General features: G+C 44.4%; 2 protein-coding genes across 4 annotated transcripts in view; both read right to left on the reverse strand.

Annotated features, from left to right (window-relative positions):
* Positions 1-1,347: 1,347 nt before the first annotated feature.
* LOC129823633 (insulin-like growth factor-binding protein 1) lies at positions 1,348-4,313 on the reverse strand. Its single transcript, XM_055882489.1, has 4 exons — positions 3,821-4,313; positions 3,337-3,476; positions 2,652-2,780; positions 1,348-2,425 (listed from the first exon to the last, which is right to left on the reverse strand). The coding sequence occupies exons 1-4, from the start codon at positions 4,167-4,169 to the stop codon at positions 2,300-2,302; spliced, it is 744 nt and encodes a 247-aa protein (XP_055738464.1). The 5' UTR covers positions 4,170-4,313; the 3' UTR covers positions 1,348-2,299.
* A 3,978-nt stretch (positions 4,314-8,291) lies between these two features.
* The window catches only part of LOC129823634 (adenylate cyclase type 1-like), a 71,038-nt gene continuing 57,276 nt past the window's right edge, over positions 8,292-22,053 (reverse strand). For 2 of the 3 annotated variants that reach the window (XM_055882491.1, XM_055882490.1), the window contains 8 exons: positions 21,754-21,843; positions 21,321-21,586; positions 17,034-17,163; positions 15,533-15,649; positions 12,746-12,892; positions 12,557-12,655; positions 12,181-12,420; positions 8,292-10,604 (listed from right to left, as the gene is read on the reverse strand). In XM_055882491.1, the coding sequence (XP_055738466.1) occupies positions 10,197-10,604; positions 12,181-12,420; positions 12,557-12,655; positions 12,746-12,892; positions 15,533-15,649; positions 17,034-17,163; positions 21,321-21,586; positions 21,754-21,843 (1,497 nt within the window). In that variant the 3' untranslated portion in view covers positions 8,292-10,196. Of the gene's footprint in view, positions 10,605-12,180; positions 12,421-12,556; positions 12,656-12,745; positions 12,893-15,532; positions 15,650-17,033; positions 17,164-21,320; positions 21,587-21,753; positions 21,844-22,053 lie in introns of those variants that run through there. The other variant, XM_055882493.1, reaches the window with a different exon arrangement.

The following is a 22,053-nucleotide window of genomic DNA, read 5'->3' on the forward strand; positions in this document are numbered from 1 at the left end:
GTATTTTGGACGAAGTAATTGCAGAATGACTGCAGTGTACTGCACTTTACCTGCAGTTACACTGCAAACTTACTGCAATTATTTAGGGGAGGCTATACAGGGGAGATTTAGGGGGAGGCTAGGGATTTAGGGGAGGCTATATTTATTAAGGGAGGCTATACATGATTTGTAAAAAAGCAAACAAAAATTATTTGCAGCATATCTCGTGACATAAACTCAGCAAAAAAAGAAACAGCTCTTTTTCAGGAACCTGTCTTTCAAAGATAATTTGTAAAAATCAAAATACTTCATTCATCTTCATTGTAAAGGGTTTAAACACTGTTTCCCATGCTTGTTCAACGAACCATAAACAGTTCATGAACATGCACCTGTGGAACCGTCGTTAAGACACTAACAGCTTACAGACGGTAGGCAATTAAGGTCACAGTTATGAACACATAGGACACTAATGAGGCCTTTCTACTGACTCTGATAAACACCAAAACAAAGATGCCCAGGGTCCCTGCTCATCTGCGTAGGTGTGCCTTAGGCATGGTGCAAGGAGGCATGAGGACTGCAGATGTGGCCAGGGCAATAAATTGCAATGTCTGTACTGTGAGACGCCTAAGACAGTGCTACAGGGAGACAGGACGGAGAGCTGATTGTCCTCACAGTGGCAGACCACATGTAACAACACCTGCACAGGATTGGTACATCTGAACAGCACACCTGCGGGACAGGTACAGGATGGTAACAACAACTACAGGAACACCAGGAACGCACAATCCCTCCATCAGTGCTCAGACATCATCGGACTAAGCTTGTTGTCATTGCAGGCAATCTCAACGCTGTACATTACAGGGAAGACATCCTCCTCCCTCATGTGGTACCCTTCCTGCAGACTCATCCTGACATGACCCTCCAGCATGACAATGCCACCAGCCATAAGGCTCGGTCTGTGCGTGATTTCCTGCAAGACAGGAAAGTCAGTGTTCTGCCATTGCCAGTGAAGAGCCCAGATCTCAATCCCATTGAGCACATCTGGGACCTGTTGGATCGGAGGGTGAGGGCTAGGGCCATTCTCCCCAGAAATGTCCGGGAACTTGCAGGTGCCTTGGTGGAAGAGCGGGGTAACATCTCACAGCAAGAACTGGCAAATCCGGTGCAGTCAATGAGGAGGAGATGTACTGCAGTACTTAATGCAGCTGGTGGCTGCATTAATGCAGATACTGACTGTTACTTTTTTCTGTTAGTTACATGTCTGTGGAACTTGATCAGTTTATGTCTCAGTTGTTGCATCTTGTTACGTTCATACAAATATTTCCACATGTTAAGTTTGCTGAAAAAATTCGCAGTTGACACTGAGAGGACGTTTCTTTTTTTTGCGTTTATTTCTGACTCACTGTCAGGAACAGGGGCTTGACATATAATAAATAGACATTTAATCATGGCATCAAATGAAACAAAAGAGATAAGACGTAATTTCAGACAAACAAAACAATGACTTTACATGAGGAGTCTGTGTATGGGCCGACGAGTGTCACAACAAACCTCTGCTAAACCAGAAGGCCTGCACAGACCAGTAGAGGTAGATAAAGACTAAACAGTGGCTTGGATGAGCAGTGACATGTTTGTGCCTGGCCAGCAGATGCATACTTGTGGCACTTTAAGTATTTCCCCGATGCCCATTGAGGAAATATCAATGAGACTACATTCCGACACTGTCAACATGTTGACTGAATGAATGGATATGTTGTTTCATTTACAGAGCACAAGTCCACTGGGTTGAATGAATCAAAAACAGATTCTGAAGACCCTGAACTGGGTTTGGCAGAGCTGGAGACCTGTGGTCTTCAGAGATGGCGTTATTTAGTCAGAAACACAAATGTATACACTGTTGCCCTATTTACAATCAGAAAATAGACAAACATATAAATAATCTAAAAATTACAAATGGTTCATACTAGGAAGCACATACACGTTTTGAATAAATAAGGCGTGATACGTCATGTAAATAAATTAAGAGTAATTTCTATTTTTTTTTAAATAAAATGTTATGTTGTGTGCTCATGTGAATCAGAGTGTTTTTGTACGGATTTGTAGAAAGAAAGTCAGTACATTTGGTGGATGTTGATGTGTGTAGGTATGTGTTAAGTAGTGTTTAAGATGAATAAAAAATGACACAGTATATGTCCATACCCGTGTGTCCACTGTGTTTGCGTACGTGCAGGGGTATGTGAGTGTGAGTGTGTGTTTGTGCAAGTGCTTGTATGTGCCCGATTATATGCATACTGTAAATGTATGTCGGAGCGTCCATGCTTTAGTGAGTGAGCTCCTGCTGACACTCTGAGTCTCCTAGTAGGTCATTTGACCCCGGGATCTTCTTCCCATTCCAGGAGGAAACACACCAACACCTGGCAGGGGGTCCCACCAGAGATGACTCACACTAAAACAAAATAGAAGAGGGGGGAAAAGAGAGAGAAAGATGTTAAACGACATGGATCAACTTAAGTACATTGCTATTTTTGATTGAACTCTCAACTAGGAACCAGAGTCTTCCTGATCAGATCACCTGGCCCTACTATCAACCACCAACGAGCAAATGCTCTTGCTAAACACACCAACCCCTCTCTATCGAGGCAGCTCCAGAAGTAGACACATAGGCTGCTTACCTGCTTAGCCTTGTGGAAGCCATGTTTGTCACAGTTGGGGAGGTAGAAGGTGGTGAACTTCTCTCCTAGTTCCTGCTGAGAGCTGGCTATCCTGTCGAGCGCTGCATGCAGCTCAATGTGGCAGGGCCCCTAGCGGTAGGACAGAGAGAGGGCAATGAACATCTAACACATATAATACACACAGAAATATGGACACAGAATACATATGAAATAAGTAGTTATATCTGACTGAAACAGATTAAATCACCACGTGATTGAATTCAAAGCTAATTTAATCTCAAGAGAATAACACTTTCCCATTGAGGCTTGGTGGTTTTTGTTAAAATGGCAACAGCTTCCTCTGGTGGCTAGGAGCAAAATTGACCTGAACTGTAAGTCAGGTTTTAGAGGCCCTTTGCTGCATTAAGCTAAAGGTAAAGAAGAAGAAAGTAAGTCAAGGCCGTATAAAGCATCTGATTTAGGATCAGTTCAGCCTTCTTAGATCACAATTAATAATATTACATGGAGAGGGGGAGACCTGATCCTAGATCAAAACTCCTACTCTGAGAAGTTGTATACAATAGTCCCCAGTGGTATGTTGTGCCCACCTGTTCCACCATTACAGTCCGATGACCTAGCGACCTAACTCTAACAGTAAGTCACCTAACTAACTCTAACAGAAAGTCAGATTGAATACTGTGCGTACCTGTTTCACCAGTTTCTTGCGGATGGCATTGACCTTGGCCTTGATGCTCTCCTGATCCCCCTCATCTCTGGGGTCAAAGGGGGTGTTAAGTCCCAGGAGGTAGGGCAGGGAGCTGTGGTCTGTCAACCACTCTACTTCCTCTGTGGATTAGAGAGAGAACTGAGTGGGTAAGTATAGAATTTTTAGCATTAGTTCACATTATATATTTTGTATTATGTTGTCAAAAAAAGTTTAATTTGTAGATTGGAAAGAAGGAAGGAAGTTATCTTTACTCATTGTGTATTTATTCCTTGTGTTATTAACTTTCTATAATTTTTCTATTTTTCTCTCTGAATTGTTGGGAAGTAAGCATTAAGTAAGTAAGTAAGCATTTCACTGTTAGTCTACACCTGTTGATTATGAAGCATGTGAATTATTTATTTATTTTTAATCAATTAATCAATTATTTAAAAACTAAAACACAACAACAGAAAGCTGAGTCTACCTTGTCCCTCGTCCTCGGTGCAGATAGCCTGTCCCCTGGTGAGAGAGTAGAGAGGTCTGGGGTCTCCAGATCTAGGGCTGCATTTTAACCCCTCAGCACAGTGGGCCGTGTACACCCCACAGGAGGCCCCCTTCGCCAGAGCACATGCTAAGCAGCAGCCACATCCCGGCTCCCTTAGAACCTGCTTACAGTCTGGGGAGATTGCCGGGCATTCATCTAGTTTCTCCTGGGTACAGGGGGCACAGCGGATAGGCTCTGGACCCACCACGGGGGAAGACAGGGCCAGAGAGGCCAGGAAGGACAATGGCACCGCTGCCAACAGGGTCAACTTCTCATATAATCCAAGCATCTTGAATCTGAAATCTTCAGGTGTAGGAAGAATCTGCAAGTATTGTTCTTGCTTAGTTTTCGAGTTCTTTTGACTAGCACAATATACTGTAGATAGGTAGTTCTAGGTTTCCTTCTATCCTTCTGCACTGAATTCTCCAAACAGAAGAGCTGCAGTATTTATACAGAACTCTGACCCTCAGGGAGGTTAATGTTTGAACCAGTCACTCCAGATATTCAATATTTTGGACGGACAGAGCAGCAGCAGCAGCTGTATTGGGTTGGAGGGTGGATGGATGGGTGGTTGACCTCTGGTAGAGTGCGTAGATCTGAACTGAGGTTCACTGGAGCTGCCTGCCTGCCCTGTCGTCAATATTTACTCTGGGACGCGGAGTACAGTAATTGTACAAGGTGATGTTGGAAAACATATGTGTGTGTGTGTGTGTGTGTGTGTGTGTGTGTGTGTGTGTGTGTGTGTGTGTGTGTGTGTGTGTGTGTGTGTGTGTGTGTGTGTGTGTGTGTGTGTGTGTGTGTGTGTGTTTTGACCCATAGACGGTTATTTGTGGTCTTATCTTATGACCTGTATCATAATGAAGATGCAAGAATATATTTAAGAAGCGTATCTATTGACATGTAATGACAAATACATACTGTATGATGTGGTAGACAAACTAATGAGGGATTGATGATGTTGTGCATTGAGATTCATTCATGATAGGGTCAGAAGTTATAGGTAAGTCATGAACTGGCTATGACTTGATTCTATTTTACTTAAACATATTTGTTGGTCAGTCCATGTGGATGAAATAGGGGTCATCTGTGGGTCACATAAACACGATCATCCTCTCAATTGCATAACCATGCAACCATAACATGTTTGTCTGGAGAAAGCCTTTTGTAAATGGTCATTTCCTGGTGAAGTATTAGTTCATCACACTTTATCTAAGGTAAACACTGAACACCCCTTCCCCATACCTCGATACACACATGCACACACACTTCCTCTCTCTCTCTCTCTCTCTCTCTCTCCCTCTATGAGATACCCCATGCTTCTCGTCACGTGATGAAGCATGGTGACTTTGTGTAATTATTGAACTATTGGTCAGTGTGTCACGTCACACCAACTGAAGCTACCATGTCATATGTAGATGTTGACAAACACAATAGGTTGGTTAGGAGTGTCACCTGTTCTCAGTGTCCTAATTCATGGTCATGAATCAACATTATTTTTTGTGAATTGGTGACACAGACTTTTTTGTCTTGCAATGTTGCATGTGCCCTTTTCAAGTCTACTCAACAACCAGCTCATATGTTGTAGCCTCCTCAATGCATAAGATTCACCAGACGTTGTGGGAAAGGATCATCCTAGGAGGATAAATTGAAAAAAGTATCATGGACAGATTATCAAAATGTGTGTTTAATCACTGTAATTGAATTATTCAATCTTTATAAACACATTTACTGTCTGGAGGGAAATGTACATTTGATATATTTTGTTTGTCCAGACCATCATGACTACAGGCTTATTATTGGTACTTAGTGCAGTTGGCACCTTTCTCCGTCCTCTAGCCCCTCTTTTCTTCTGTGGTGGGGGTAGCTCGTCCTTCCCTCTCCTCTTCTGTGGTCGTTGTGGTGTAGTTGGTTGCTCTTCATCTGACGATCTGACGATGACCAGGAGTCTCCTCCTTGTGCAATGTGTTTGTTTCCCTCTCCTGTTGATGGGTAGCTGAGACTGGAATAAATTGAAATACTTGCACCAAACGTCGACAAAAAATATAAAGTGAGAAGAGGGCTGGGGACAGCAGCCTACTTTCCTCTACTTCGAGCTGAGCTCCATCCTCTTCCCCTTTAGCCTCTCTGTTTCCCAGGGAGGATGAACCCTGGTCGGGTCTCCTCATCCCAGACGTCCCCTGTTGTCTGAGTAGGAGTTGGATATGGTAGGCCTACAGAGAGATAGTTGATCTCCACCTGTGCAGCACTACTTTGATCCAGAGAACTGGAGTCCCGACAAGGCCTCCACACCTGAAGACTCTTCCTCTTCATCCTCCTCCTCCTCTTCTTCCTGGATAGGTTCCAGCAGCTGTATCATTCGTTTTTCATGAGCTGATTAGTTTTAGCAAATAGATAATGTGAACCTGATGAACTGAACAGGGCTATATATAATACACTGCTCAAAAAAATAAAGGGAACACTAAAATAACACATCCTAGATCTGAATGAATGAAATATTCTTATTAAATACTTTTTTCTTTACATAGCTGAATGTGCTGACAACAAAATCACACAAAAATTATCAATGGAAATCAAATTTATCAACCCATGGAGGTCTGGATTTGGAGTCACACTCAAAATTAAAGTGGAAAACCACACTACAGGCTGATCCAACTTTGATGTAATGTCCTTAAAACAAGTCAAAATGAGGCTCAGTAGTGTGTGTGGCCTCCACGTGCCTGTATGACCTCCCTACAACGCCTGGGCATGCTCCTGATGAGGTGGCGGATGGTCTCCTGAGGGATCTCCTCCCAGACCTGGACTAAAGCATCCGCCAACTCCTGGACAGTCTGTGGTGCAACGTGGCGTTGGTGGTTGAAGCGAGACATGATGTCCCAGATGTGCTCAATTGGATTCAAGTCTGGGGAACGGGCGGGCCAGTCCATAGCATCAATGCCTTTAGGACCAGCAAATATTAGAATCTCATTATCTTAATGAACCTAAAATAATCTATTTTGGTTCAAATGTAAAATGTTTGATCATTTAGCAGACGATCTTATCCAGAGCGACTTACAGGAGCAATTACGGTTAAATGTCTTGCTCAAGGGCACATAAACAGATTTTATTTCCTAGTCGGGTTGGGGTTTTGAACCAACAAGCTTTCGGTTACTGGCCCAATGTTCCTAATCGCTAGGCTACCTGACGCAAATATTCAACAGCCACTGTCAATGCTACCCAGTTACTTACAGTATGTAGCCAGTGTTTTTACCTCGGGAATCCTACAGGCACAGATCCATATAAGCAGAGCTGTGAGTGACTGACACACAACTGGATTACCTAATGATGTCGATAGTATTATCAACTACGGTTAGAGTAATCCCCGAAAGGCTAGTCATCCTCCAATATAACAGAACACCACAACAGACTGGGTAAACCAGGGAGTACTGTTGAGCAGGCCAGGCCAGCTCTGTATTGACTTAACTGTTATACTGATTAAGCCCCTGGAAAACCACAAAACACTGGGAAAACATTGGAAAGCATTGGCCGCCACTCAACATTTGGGATATTTCTAGGTTTATCTGTGGAAAGTAACACAGACTCAGTAAATTTGCCATTGGCAGTGACTTTGGGAAGCTGAAGCTTTGCAGGGAAGTTGTTATTGTAAGAACCATGTTGGTTCAAAGGTTAACAAATGGAGCTGGAAAACCCCATTGAACACAAACACTGAGTATACAAAACATAAAAACATTTGCTATTTCCATGACATAGACTGACCAGTTGAATCCAGGTGAAGGCTATGATCCCTTATTGATGTCCCTTGTTAAATCCACTTGAATTAGTGTAGATGGAGGGGAGGAGACAGGTTAAAGAAGGATTTTTAAGCATTCAGACAATTGAGACATGGAGTGTGTCAGTGGTTGAATGGGCAAGACAAAAGATTTAAGTGCCTTTGAATGGGGTATGGTGGTATGTTAGATGCACAGGTTTGTGAATGGACACACTGAACTGCAACACTACTGGGTTTTTCACACACAGTTTCCCGTGTGTATCAAGAATGGTCCACCACCCAAAGGACATCCAGCCAACTTTACACAACTGTGGGAGGCATTGGACTCAACAGGGGCCAGCATCCCTGTGGAGTGCTTTCGACACCTTGTAGAGTCCATGCCTCAACGAATTGAGGCTGTTCTGAAGACAAGGGGAGGGGGGGGGGGGGGGGGGGGGGGATGCAACTCAATATTAGGAAGGTGATTTGAGGATTCCTTTTTCCGGGAGAAAAATAACATACTTAACGAGGACTAACCTCATCAAGAACATGACTCGGCATCCCAGGGCGCCAGCATTCCAGAATCTTCACCTAATTCCTCATTTCATTCCTACACACACACACACATTACATCAAGAAACTTAAGATTGGAGTCTTCAGATCATGTATTTTGTACATCAATAATGTGTTTATTACAAAATCTGAGACAACTGTACAAGATACGTTGTTTATAGCCGTAGTAATCTATTTACAAAAGTACCACTGTCTGTGTATCAAAGTGATCAGCTAAAAAGGCATGTTTCAATCACTGTAAGCTTTCATAGAAGTAAGGCAAAATACTTGAAACTGGATGTACATATTTGCAGATCAAGTGAAATTCGTCACCTACTGTATCTGTCTAATGGCCAGGCTTAATCTACGGTATGGGAGCTGGAAACTGTGATTCTACAGCTCCTACCCTACGTAGGTTGCTAAGTCTGTACTTATTTGCAGAATACTGATTTTGTGTGTGTGTGTGTGTGTGTGTGTGTGTGTGTGTGTGTGTGTGTGTGTGTGTGTGTGTGTGTGTGTGTGTGTGATGTGCGCAGGAGTGCATGTCTGTGTGTGTGTGGGTTTGTTTAAAAGCATGTGTGGAGGTGCGAGCATGTGTATGTCGCTGGATGTGTGTGTGTGTAAGACATACAGAACGTGTGTAAACTTACCGTTCACACTAACGCGGCCGCACCAGGTTTGGCATTCACTAGAGTTCTATAGCGCACGTCAGTCGGACTCAGGGATAAGGGCATCCTTATCGCTCTGTGGGTCAAAGCCAATGTACCTTACCCAATACCTCTCGTACCGACCTCACTTTCAAAGCCTGCTGCATGTGTAGCCGACACAGGACACACACTCCCACACATAATCCTTATCAGAACAGAGCAATGGACGAATAACAAGCCTTGATCAATACACGAGCTCAACAAGGTCACAGAAGCAAACAAAGGGTGTGTATTTCTCCCGGCTGCCTACATTAGAAATAATACTATGTTACTTACCCTCATCCGATACATGTTTGTTTGGATCCATGAGACGTAAAAAATGTCATATGCAGTAAACCATATATCCTGCCTATTGAGTGTTTCAGATTTGTTTTGCCTGAATTACTTTTTCCGTCGTTGCTCTAGAAATCCAGAGACCTAGATGGCATTTGTGCTCCTGTTGTGGAGGACGATGTACTAAACCACAGGATCTTAAAGGAGCTCATAGCTTTGGTTTGCGCTCGATGGGGAACCAGACCAGTCAATCTATCCTAGCAATGTGAGCAGCACTAACAGTTCATGAACTGCCGAAAACCTTTCAAAAGCCTTTTGAGATTTTGAGAACTCTTTGAATGTAAAAAAACGTATTTGTGCTAATTCGTTTAAGATTTAAGAACACCCACATGCATACACACATATAAATATCTGTGTAGAAATACACACTTGCATGCATACCATACGTACAGTACACAGATTGTATTTACACTGTGAAGGATGGAATGTATCCTTGGCATAATCAGAAGAAGACATAGAAAAGTATTAATAACATGATCAGTCCTCTTATATGTGGATAATACTGGGTTGTGTGTGCATGACCCCTTTTTTGGACTGTGCACACACAGAGGGACGACACACTGTCACCTGGCTGCCACCCTTAAGTCATCAGGAGCATGGTGTTCCAATCCTGGAAGCTGGAATTCTTCAGTTGATTGTATGTGGTTCCAAATGGTGGCAAGTCACAACAACTGTCACAAAAACTTACACAAACCCAACCAAGTCTGCAGGTTGATTGCAATCGGGATTTTATACTTGGTGTGATTGTCCAGATATCCAATCTGACCATCCTCAGAACCAGGTAGCTCCTGGAGGAGCATCCCTCCATTGATCCATTGTGCAGTGGACTGTCCCAGTATCCCAGTGTACCAGTTACCCACAGGAGACCTTGGTTCATTCTGTAGTGGGACCCTCAGTGGATCTAGTCCTGATGGATGTTATAGCCCAGGACCCTGGAGCTCAAGGTTACAATAGTGCAGCGCTTCTTCTCTCCACCTACCTACACAGCCACTCCTGCCACATCTACCTCTGTCTCCTCTTCTTCCTCCTCCTCTCCCAGAGTAGGCACATAGTGCGAGGGTAAGCATTGCGTGGGGTGGACGTTGACACTGGGGCTAGAGCTGCTGTTACCCATGCCACCGAGGCTAACCATGCTAGCCCGGACGGTGAAGCTGGCGACAGAGTTGACGCTGCCCAGTTTGGTGGGAACGCTGGCCTTTCCGCAGGAGTGTGCACGGCGGTTCAGGCTGGCAGAGCGCACCACGGAGGACGTGGGGGCACAGCCAGTGCTGTGGACCTTGCCCTCCAGGAAGTATGTGAGCATCTCACCCTTACCCTTCACGCTGACCTTGCCCCGGCACACCAGGTCATAGTTATCCCCCAGGATCCGGTACACATCCTCTGTTACCTTGGGGAGGGAGGGAGGTAGAGAGAGAGAGAGAAAGAGAGGTAGAGGTAGAGAGAGAGAGAGAGAGAGAGAGAGAGAGAGAGAGAGAGAGAGAGAGAGAGAGAGAGAGGTAGAGAGAGAGAGAGAGAGACAGGGAGAGAGAGAGAGAGAGAGGTAGGTAGGTAGAGAGAGAGAGGTAGAGAGAGAGAGAGAGAGAGGTAGGTAGAGAGAGAGAGAGAGGTAGAGAGGTAGGGAGAGAGAGAGAGAGAGAGACAGGGAGAGAGAGAGAGAGAGAGAGAGAGAGAGAGAGAGAGAGAGAGAGAGAGAGGTAGAGAGGTAGAGAGGTAGAGAGAGAGAGAGGTAGAGAGGTAGAGAGGTAGAGAGAGAGGTAGAGAGGTAGAGAGGTAGAGAGAGAGGTAGAGAGAGAGAGGTAGAGAGGTAGAGAGAGAGAGAGGTAGAGAGAGAGAGAGAGGTAGAGAGAGAGAGGTAGAGAGAGAGAGAGAGATTATACCACTGTCATACAATGAGATTTACTCTAGGCCAATCAACAGGCCTCAATCATAACACATTATTTAATACAGTACACATGGCACGTGCACAGATAGGGCTCAACCAGTACACAGACACATGCAGAGATAGGGCTCAACCAGTACACAGACACATGCAGAGATAGGGCTCAACCAGTACACAGGCACAGATAGGGCTCAACCAGTACACAGGCACATGCACAGATAGGGCTCAACCAGTACACAGGCACATGCACAGATAGGGCTTAACCAGTGCCTGAGCACTTGCCCGCCTTTGATAAAGTGCCCTAACAGCTCTGTGGTCTTTTAATTTTTGTTTTAATTTTGAATGTAACAAATTAAACATCAAACTATCTGATTTTATAAGCTCTTAAATCTCAGAAAATACCCTCTCCCCTGCCTTCCCGCTCAGAGCACACTCCTCTGACTTGCATGCGTGGCCACTGGCTGCGGGCACTGGGTGGGGAGACATGAATAGGCCAACTGGTAGGAGGCTACTGGTAGGTAGGAGGCTACTTTTGAGTTGGATCTGTCATTCGTGTCTCTCACTGTTATGGACAAAGAATGGGGCAATCTGACTGCTTGTTAGTAAGAGGCAGATGTCAGCAGCATAACAAACTCAAATCAAGTAAAAACAAGTTTGTTCCAACAGCCTATCTAATTAGTTAGCATATTTAGCCTACACTAGCATTTTTTTTAACCTTTATTTAACTAGGCAAGTCAATGACGGCCTACGAACAGTGGGTTAACTGCCTTGTTCAGGGGCAGAACCACAGATTTTTACCTTGTCTGGTCGGGGATTCGATCTTGCAACTTTTCGGTTACAAGTCCAACGCTCTAACCACTAGGCTACCAGCTGCCCCATTCTCATTCTCTCTGGTCAGCTGATAGCCACTCTTCTCCCCATGTCAATCATCTCATGTCATCTCTTGGCCTAGGAGTCAGTGTCACTAGCTTGCCTACAATATGTGATGAGTGAGTGTGTTGTTGCAGGAAATATATAGGCCTATGAATGTTGACATTTTGCCTACAAATGCAGTCGGTATGTTTGTGCACAGCCCTGACACTACCTGTATCTTGCCAGGTACTCCGGTGCTGTCCATGCGGCTGGCCACGTTCACTGTGTTCCCCCAGATATCATACTGAGGCCTCCTGGCCCCGATCACCCCTGCCACCACCGGACCCACGTTGATACCCACTCTCAAGACAAAGTCGTTGTATGACTGGTAGTTGATTTCATCCAGTACATCGAACATCTCAATAGCATAGTCTGCCACTGTGCTCAGGTGATCATAGACAGATCTTTTGTCCTATAGAAGGGAGCAAGGACGTAAACAAAGGTTACATTTAATTATCACATTCATTCATTGTCCTCGTTATATTCATATATATTTTTATTTATTTAACAAACACACTCAAGACCGCACCACAAACACACACACTTGCCTTTGTTCCGATGGTGGGGACTAGACCCACAGCAGCCATATAGGTGCTGCCTATGGTTTTGATCTTCTCTATGTCCTTATAGCATTCTTTATCCATGAGCTGAGGAAAAATTAGATTTACACCTACACACAGGAGAAGGCAACAAATAATGTTAATATCCCAGTAAACTGTAGCAGCCAACATCCTCACCTCGTCAAAATCAGCGATGATTTCATTGAGTAGTCTCAGACACTCCACTCCCATGTTGTTCCCATCCAGCTCAATGTAGAAGTCATTGAAGTTGGGGATGGAAGCAAACAGCACTCCGACTTGGGCATAGGACTGGTAATACAGATCCTATAGAAAAACACATAGCCAACCTTAGTCACTAGGCCAAATAGATGTACTGTGTATTGAACAAAAATATAAAATCAACATGTAAAGTGTTGGTTCCATGGTACATGAGCTGAAATAAAATATCCCAGAAAGTTTCCATACGCACAGAAATCTTATTTCTCTAAAACGTTGGGCACAAATTTGTCTACATCGCTGTTAGTGAGCATTTCTCCTTTGCCAAGATAATTCAAGCCATTTGGTGGGGAAAAACTGATTTTGGTTGGCTGTGCCTGGCTTCCCAGTAGGTGGGCCTGGCTCCCAAGTGGGCTGCGCCCCTGACCAGTCATGTGAAATCCATACATTAGGGCCTAAGAAATGTATTTCAAATGACTGATTTCCATATAAGAACTGTAACTCAGTAAAATTGTTGAAATCGTTGCATGTTGTATTTATTTTGTTCAGTATACAGTGCTTTCGGAAAGTATTCAGACCCCTTGACTTTTTCCACATTTTGTTACGTTACAGACTTGATTAAATAAAAATATTTCCTCAGCAATCTACTCACAATAACCCATAATGACAAAGAGAAAACAGGTTCTTAGAAATGTTGCTAATAAAAAATTATACAAAACAGAAAGAGCTTATTTACATAAGTATTCAGACCCTTTGCTATGAGACTCAAAATTGAACTCAGGTGCATCCTGTTTCCATTGATCATCCTTGAGATGTTTCTACAACTTGATTGGAGTCCACCTGTGGTAAATTCAATTGATTGGACATGATTTGGAAAAGCACACACCTGTCAATATAAGGTCCCACAGATGACAATGCATGTCAGAGCAAAAACCAGGCAATGAGGTAGAAGGAATTTTCCCTAGACATCCAAGATTGGATTGTGCTGAGGCACAGATCTGGCGAAGGGTACCAAAAACTGTCTGCAGCATTGAAGGTCCCCAAGAACACAATGGCCTCCATAATTCCTAAATGGAAGAAGTTTGGAACCACCAAGACTCTTCCTAGAGCTGGCCGCCTGGCCAAATTGAGCAATCGGTGGAAAAGGGCCTTGGTCAGGGTGGTAACGATGAACCTGATGGTCACTCTGACAGAGCTCCAGAGTTCCTCTGTGGAGATGGGAGAACCTTCCAGAAGGACACCCATCTCAGCAGCACTCTACCAATCAGGCCTTTATGGTAGAGTGGCCAGATGGAAGCCACATGACAGTCCGCTTGGAATTTGCCAAAAGGCACCTAAAGGACTCTCAGACCACGAGAAACAAGATTCTCTGTTCTGATGAATCCAAGAACTCATTGGCCTGAATGCCAAGCCTCGCGCGTGGTATAAAGTACTTAAGTAAAAATACCTTACTATTTATATTTTTTACAACATTTACTTTCACTTCACTACTTTCCAAAAGAAAATTATGTAGTTTTTACTCCATTCATTTTTCCTGGCACCCAAAGTACTCGCAGGACAGGAAATGGCCCATTTCACACACTTATCAAGAGAATATCCGTGGGCATCCCTACTGCCTCTGATCTGGCAGACTCATTAAACACAAATGCTTCATTTGAGTGTCTGAGTGTTGGAGAGTGCACATGGCTATCTGTAAATGCTGTCTGGTTTGCTTAATATAAGCACATTGAAATTATTTATACATTCACTTTTGATGCTTAAGTATATTTAAAACCAAATACTTTTAGACTTTTTCTCAAGGAATATTTTACTGGGTGACTTTCACTTGAGTAATTTCTATTAAGTTATCTTTACTTTTACTCAAGTATGACCATTGTGTACTTTTCCCACCTCTGGCGTCACGTCTGGAGGAAACCTGGCACCATCCCTACGGTGAAGCATGGTGGTGGCAGCATCATGCTGTGGGGACATTTTTCAGCAGCTGGGACTGGGAGACTAGTTAGGATTGAGTTAAAGATGAACAGAACAAAGTACAGAGAGATCTTTGATGAAAACCTGCTCCAGAGCACTCAGGACCTCAGACTGGGGCGAAGGTTCACCTTCCACAGAACAACAACCCTAAGCACACAACCAAGACAGCGCAGGAATGGCTTCGGGGCAAGTCTCTGAATGTCCTTGAGTGGCCCAGCCAGAGCCCGGACTTGAACCCGATTGAACATCTCTGGAGAGACCTGAAAATAGCTGTGCAGTGATGCTCCCTATCCAACCTGACAGAGCTTGAGAGGATCTGCAGAGAAGAATGGGAGTAACTCCTCATATACAGGTGTGCCAAGCTTTAAGCATCATAACAAAGAAGACTCTAGGCTGTAATCACTGCCAAACAAACTTCAACAAAGTACTGAGTAAAGGGTGTAAAGACTGATATTTCCAGGTTTACTTTTCTTTTTTTTAAAGCAAAACATTACCCACCAAAAAATGTGCTTTGTCATTATGAGGTATTGTGTGTAGATTGATGAGGGAAAAAAACAATTTAATACATTTTTGAATAAGGCTGTAACGTAACAAAATGTGGAAAAAGTCAAAGAATCTGAATACTTTCCGAAGGCTCTGTATATGGCAAGGTACTATTGATCCTTTGAAGGAAAGGTAATATCCTTTATGAAACAACACTGTTTGTGTCTGACTGCCTGCCTGCCTGCCTCTGTCTGTCTGTCTATCTGTCCGTCTGTCCGTCTATGTAGGACACACCATGTTTCTGGGGTTGGACAGGAGGAAGTGTTGAGCCACATGAGCAGGAAGCAGGTTGAAGAGAATCCTCCTGTTGTCCAGCTTGACCTTCTCCATGCCGTCCCGCTCCTCCTCTGCCTGACAACACACAAAAACACACACACATCAACTTGAATAAAATAATTCTCCCCAAAGTACAACTCAAGCCTGCAGTTCAAAGCTCATACCACAAGGTGTCAGTATAAGCTCTAAATGTACACCAGGACTGAGGCACCATGTTAGCCTGACATTGTGGACAATGAGCATTTGGTAGAATCAATAGTTAAAGGTCCAAACCTAAAGCCAAACCGTACTAGACACTATAACTGTCCTACCAGCCAAGTGGCCCTATTGTACCAAACCATCAGTGACTTGGCCTGACCTATCCTTACCAACCATGCCAATATCACCCGTGTCCTATCTGTGGTTACAACATTCTGTGAACTTCCAATAAATTCCCTGTTTTTCCATAAATCCTGGATGGAAGATTCCTGATTTCCTGCTTATTCCCCGTTGATTCCTTGTTCCTCCAACCGGAATATGGAGAAAACATATTTGTTGCTAGGCAGGAAGTTAAGTGATGTCACGGTCTGACCTTTATTTCCTTTGTTCTTGTCTTTATTTAGTATGGTCAGGGCGTGAGTTGGGGTGGGCAGTCTATGTTTGTTTATCTATGTTTTTCAATTTTCTGTGTTTGGCCTGATATGGTTCTCAATCAGAGGCAGGTGTTAGTCATTGTCTCTGATTGGGAACCATATTTAGGTAGCCTGTTTTGTGTTGGGTTTTGTGGGTGGTTGTTTTCTGTCATTGTGTGTCTGCACCAGACAGTACTGTTTCGGTTTTTCACATTTGTTGTTTTTTGTATTTTGAGTGTTCACCTTCATTAAACAAGATGAACAATTACCACGCTGCACCTTGTTCCTCTTCTTCTCCTCTAGACGACAACCGTTACAGATGTGTGTAATGAAACTGTTCCTTCTCCCTTCATGTGACCTGACCTGGGCCCACATTCCTCACAAATCCACAGCTATCCACCCTTATCAGTGACTGTAACCATGTGATTGCCTTTTCCCTTAGTAACCCTCCAGGCCCATATTTCTTATCCAACCTCCATTGACCCCACCACATACATTCCTCATACATGTAACCATTACCCTCTACTATAGCAAGTATTTCAAACTCTAACCCAACACAACCAGGCCAATATCAGCCCCTTGTCCTATCGTAAACAACCGTGCCAATATCAGCACTGTCCTATCGTAACCAACAATGCCAATATCAGCCATCACCATGCTAGCATCTGCCAGCAGCTTTAACAGCCACTTGGCAGCCAAAAGCCTCAAAATAGGACTTGGCATGATATGGTCACAACAGAAGGTCGGATGATGAGTAAAGGTGTTCATCAGCTAGCTAGATCTATGCATAGGACAACAGCCCACACAGATACACAGACACACACAGTAACACACAGTCACACACACACCTGTGTGGCCCAAAGGAAGTCCAGTCGTAGTTTGAGGTCCAGCTGTCTGGAGTGGAGGGCCAGGGCACTGGTGAACAGCAGCAGGGACAGGATGGGCTCATAGCCCTGGATCTGGAGATTAGACCCTCCGCTGTGGGACAAACCAACAGAGACATCAGCAACAATCTTCAAAAAGACTACCTCATCATTCATTAAAAGGGAGAGTTGAGGTATATGGAAAGAGCCCCCCCCCCCCCCCACAGAGATATTTTTAGATTAGATTTGATTCAACTTTATTGTCATTGAATAATACAGTACAACGAAATGCAGTTAGCATCTGACCAGAAGTGCAAATAACTGAGTACAAAAAATGTACAAGTGAAACAATTAAGTAGAATGGCAAGTGCAAGGAGGCATGCAACTGAAATGCAGGGATAGCAGCAATGAGGTTACCGAGGTAGGCATGTACATGTACAACTGAATAATGTCCTTAATCAGACTTTGCAAAGCAGTAGAGTCCAGTAAAGAGTGCAAGGAGAGTAGTGCAACAAGGTCCCTGAGAGGCAGTACTAAGTGGTGGGCGGGTGGATATGGCTAGTGCCGTGCCACAGAGTTCAGCAGGGTTAAAGTAGCTGGAAAGAAACTGTTCTTGAGCCTGCTAGTGCGGAAACGTAGAGACCTGTACCCCCTGCCTGATGATAGGAGGGAAAACAGTTTGTGGCATGGATGTGAAGGGTCCCTGATGATGCTGCTGCGCGCCCTACGCAGACACCGCTTCCGCTGAAGGTCTACGATGGCAGGGAGCTGGGCACCAGTGATGTGCTGGGCGGTTTTCACCACCTGTTGCACGACCTTCCGGTCGGCCACAGAGCTTCCGCCAAACCACACTGTGGCGCAGTTAGTCAGAATGCTCTCAACCGTGCAGCGGTAAAAGTTCACCAGGATCTTGGGAGACAGGTGGGCCTTCTTCAGCCTCCTCAAACAGTACAGTGGCTGCTGCGCCTTTTTGACCAGGGTTGAGGTGTTCAGGGTCTAGGAAAGCTCCTCGGAGATGTAGACACCCAGGAACTTGACGCTGGGCACACGCTCCACCTCAATGCCATCAATGAGAACTGGGGCGTGGCTGCAGCTTTTAGACTTCCTGTAATTCACAATGAGCTCCTTGGTTTTCTTTGCATTGAGGACCAGGTTGTTGTCAGAGCACCATGCAGCCAGGTGTTTGACCTCCTCCCTGTAGGCTGACTCGTCATTGTCACTGATCAGGCCTACCACCGTGGTGTCATCTGCGAACTTGATGATGGTGTTGGAACCGTGTACAGGAACGCAGTCGTAGGTGAAGAGGGAGTACAGGAGGGGGCTCAGCACGCAGCCCTGTGGCACACCGGTGTTCAGGTTCAGGTTTGAGGAGGTGAAATTGTCTAACCTGACAGACTGGGGTCTGTTGGTCAGGAAGTCCAAAGTCCAGTTACAGAGAGAGAGGCTGATCCCTAGGTCATGGAGTTTGGTGACCAGCCTAGAGGGAATGACCGTATTGAATAATGAGCTAAAGTCTATGAACAGCATTCTCACATAGGTGTTGGTTTTGGCCAGGTGAGTCAGGACAGAGTGTAAAGCTGTGGAGATGGCGTCCTCTGTAGACCTGTTCAGTGCATACAGTGAATTCGGAAAGTATTCAGACACCTCTACTTTTTCAACAATTTGTAACGTTACAGACTTATTCTGAAATGGATTAAATCGTTTCCCCCCCTCATCAATCTAGACACAACACCCAATAATGACATAGTAAAAACGAGTCCAAAAAATCCAATCTTGGTTTCATCAGACCAGAGAATACTGTTTCTTATGGTCTGAGAGTCCTTTAGGTGCCTTTTACTGAGGAGTGGCTTCCCTCTGGCCACTAACAAAAAGGCCTGATTGGTGGAGTTGGAGATGGTTGTCCTTCTGGAAGGTTCTCCCATCTCCACAGAGGAACTCTGAAGCTTTGTCAGAGTAATCATCGGTTTCTTGGTCATCTCCCTGACCAAGGCCTTTCTCCCCCAATTGCTCAATTTGGCTGGGCTGCCAGCTCTAGGAAGAGTCTTGGTGGTTCCAAACTTCTTCTATTTAAGAATGATGGAGGCCACTTTGTTCTTGGGGGATCTTCAATGCTGCAGACAGTTTTTGATACCCTTCCCGAGACCTGTGCCTCGACACAATCCTGTCTTGGAGCTCTATGGACAATTCCTTCGACCTCATGGCTTGGTTTTTGCTCTGACATGCACTGTCAACTGTGGGACCTTATATAGGCGGGTGTGTACCTTTCCAAATCATGTCCAATCAATTGAATTTACCACAGGTGGACTCCAATCAAGTTGTAAAAACATCTCAAGGATGATCAATGGAAACAGGATGCATTTGAGCTCAATTTTGAGTCACATAGCAAAAGGGTCTGAATACTTACGTAAATAAGGTATTTATGCAAACATTTCTACAAAACAGTTTTCTCTTTGTCATTATGGGGTATTGTGTGGAGATTGTTTTCTAAATCCATATTAGAATATGGCTGTAATGTAAAACAAAAAGTGGAAAAAGTCAAAGTGTCTGAATACTTTCTGAATGCACTGTACATGTAACTGTATGGAACCCCACCAACAGAAATCTTAGCAATATAAGTCATACACAGTAGGACTGTACCACATCATTAATTAATAGTGAAAGTGGGGAGATGTGGATCGACGCGCCCCCCCACTGTGGGAACAAACTAACATAGATGTCAGCAACATAATACAGTAGGACTGTACCACATCATTAATAAAAGGGGGAGTGGGGGACCACATATATACAGTGGGGACTACAACTTCACAGGGTAGACGTGGAGGGACAGGGACCCCCCACTTTGTGAGAACCAAATTTGATGTCAGCAACATACATTAGGTCTGGACCACTACACAAACAATTAAGGGGGTGGCCTGTGGATGAAACCACCAGTGAGAACCAACAGTGATATCATCAACTGTACCATGTCAGCCACAACCGCAGGAAAACCCAGACAGGGTGACTTAAACCAGCAGTGATGTAAACACCATTCACTCAGCACAGATATAGTATTTACGGATAATAAGACCCCTTTGGAGAACAACAAGTAGTTTTCCATCTCAATGATATCAGAGTATTCCAGTGTTATACAGTAAGCCGGGGTTCCCCAACCGGCGGCCCCCAAGTTTTTATTTGTTCAGGTTTTCTGAACAAGAGTTTTATTGTTGGAAATCCTTTCCAAAGTATTGCCACACATAATAGAGAGATACTGCATGGGAATACTTTGCCCAGATTTCCTGAATTAAAATCCCTTGGAGCTGATTTGCTGGTGTTTTCACAGTCTTTCATGTCCAACAATAATGTGATTGTATACAAATGTAAGCAAGGTTTGAAATTGTTATGTTTTAGTCAAATATTATTATCTGTTTGGGCTTCTTGCGCTCAATTTGCAGCCTACAAATTATTTGTAATTATGTTCCAGCCCCTTGACCATCTGCTCAAGAAAGAAATTGCCCCGTGGCTGAATATAGTTGATGATTCATGCAGTAAGTGATCTGTTTGTATCGATACAATGGGTCTGTTCGCCGAGCTGCACTAGGTCCTGGGTACTGAGTAGGAGTAGCTAACATGCACGGCTGAATCAAGCAAAAGCCTACATTGTCAGCTCAGCCTTTTGGTATAGAGTTAATGAACATGTACTGTGTGTCTCCTCTTCAAACAGTTCCCATGTGAGAGTGCGCAGGTCGGGGACAAGCAAAGACTCCTCTCCTCCTACACACGTCCCCACAAAATGGAAATATCCCTATGACTGTGGTTCGCTTGTTCCCACTCCAAATCAAACCAAGAGGAAACCGTAGCTGACACTACTGTCATGTAAAATCAATCATGGCTTTAGATACGTGAGTGGCAGGGGGAGCAGAGTAAATCTGAGGACTATAGCTTCAGGACTGACAGTGGGAGGATGGTGGGTGTATTTGTCCATTCGTTTTTTCCCCTCTCGCCCTCCTGTGTTTGTGTCAGTGGAGGCAGCTGAGGGGATGACGGCTCATAATAATGGCTGGAATTGAGTGTATGGCTGGAATGGATTGAATGGCATGGTATCAAACATGTGTTTGATACCATTCCATTTATTCCATTAGAGTCATTATTAAGAGCCGTCCTCCCCTCAGCAGCCTCCACTGGTGTGTGTGCTTGTTTATATACATAATGTGTGTGTGTGTATTCTCCCTCACCCGGCGGTGTATGTGTGCCTGTGTGTGTGTATATATATGTATGTTCTGTCCTCTCTCTTACCCGGCGGTGCGTCTGAATCCGCTGAGCTCCAGCACGGTGACATACAGCACCCCCAGCAGGAGCAACAGGGCCATCTTTGGCATCCAGGAGACGCGCAGGAAGAGCGCCAGTGTCAGCGTGCCCACAATGCACGACAGGAAGGCGTAGCGGACGCCGTCGCACGGCAGCTCCATCATGGTGCGGTTGGCACCGTCGCTCGTGTCAATGATGACAATGGAACTGTTAGAGTGGTGGGCACTGCCCCACAGCCATGGCATGCAGCCCACCTGGCAGAGAAACAGAGGAGAGAATGGCAAAAACCCTCAAGCAGTAACTCAGAGGTTGGTTCTTTGCATATTTGATTTGCATGACATTTACATTTATGATTTCAAGTGTATTGCAATGAATATCATGAATATTGTTGTTTTAGTGCCTTGTTGTTAACCCTACTTACCACACAGGCCTGGGCTACAGCATAGATTAAGAGCACTATGAGAACACACAGAACGGTACGGATCTGAATGGTGAGGCAGCCTGGAAAACACTGAGAGAGAGAGAGAGAGAGAGAGAGAGAGAGAGAGAGAGAGAGAGAGAGAGAGAGAGAGAGAGAGAGAGAGAGAATAGACACAAAGAGAAACAGATTAAGGATGAAAAGGGAGGGAGAGTAGAAGAAGCTTACCACACAGAATTTGAATTTGAAAAGAATTATAACTTAATTTATGTAATATTAGCTGAGGGGTTGGGGAAGTTGGAA

This window comes from Salvelinus fontinalis, chromosome 26 (assembly GCF_029448725.1).
Source record: "Salvelinus fontinalis isolate EN_2023a chromosome 26, ASM2944872v1, whole genome shotgun sequence".
NCBI classification, from domain to species: Eukaryota; Metazoa; Chordata; class Actinopteri; order Salmoniformes; family Salmonidae; genus Salvelinus; species Salvelinus fontinalis.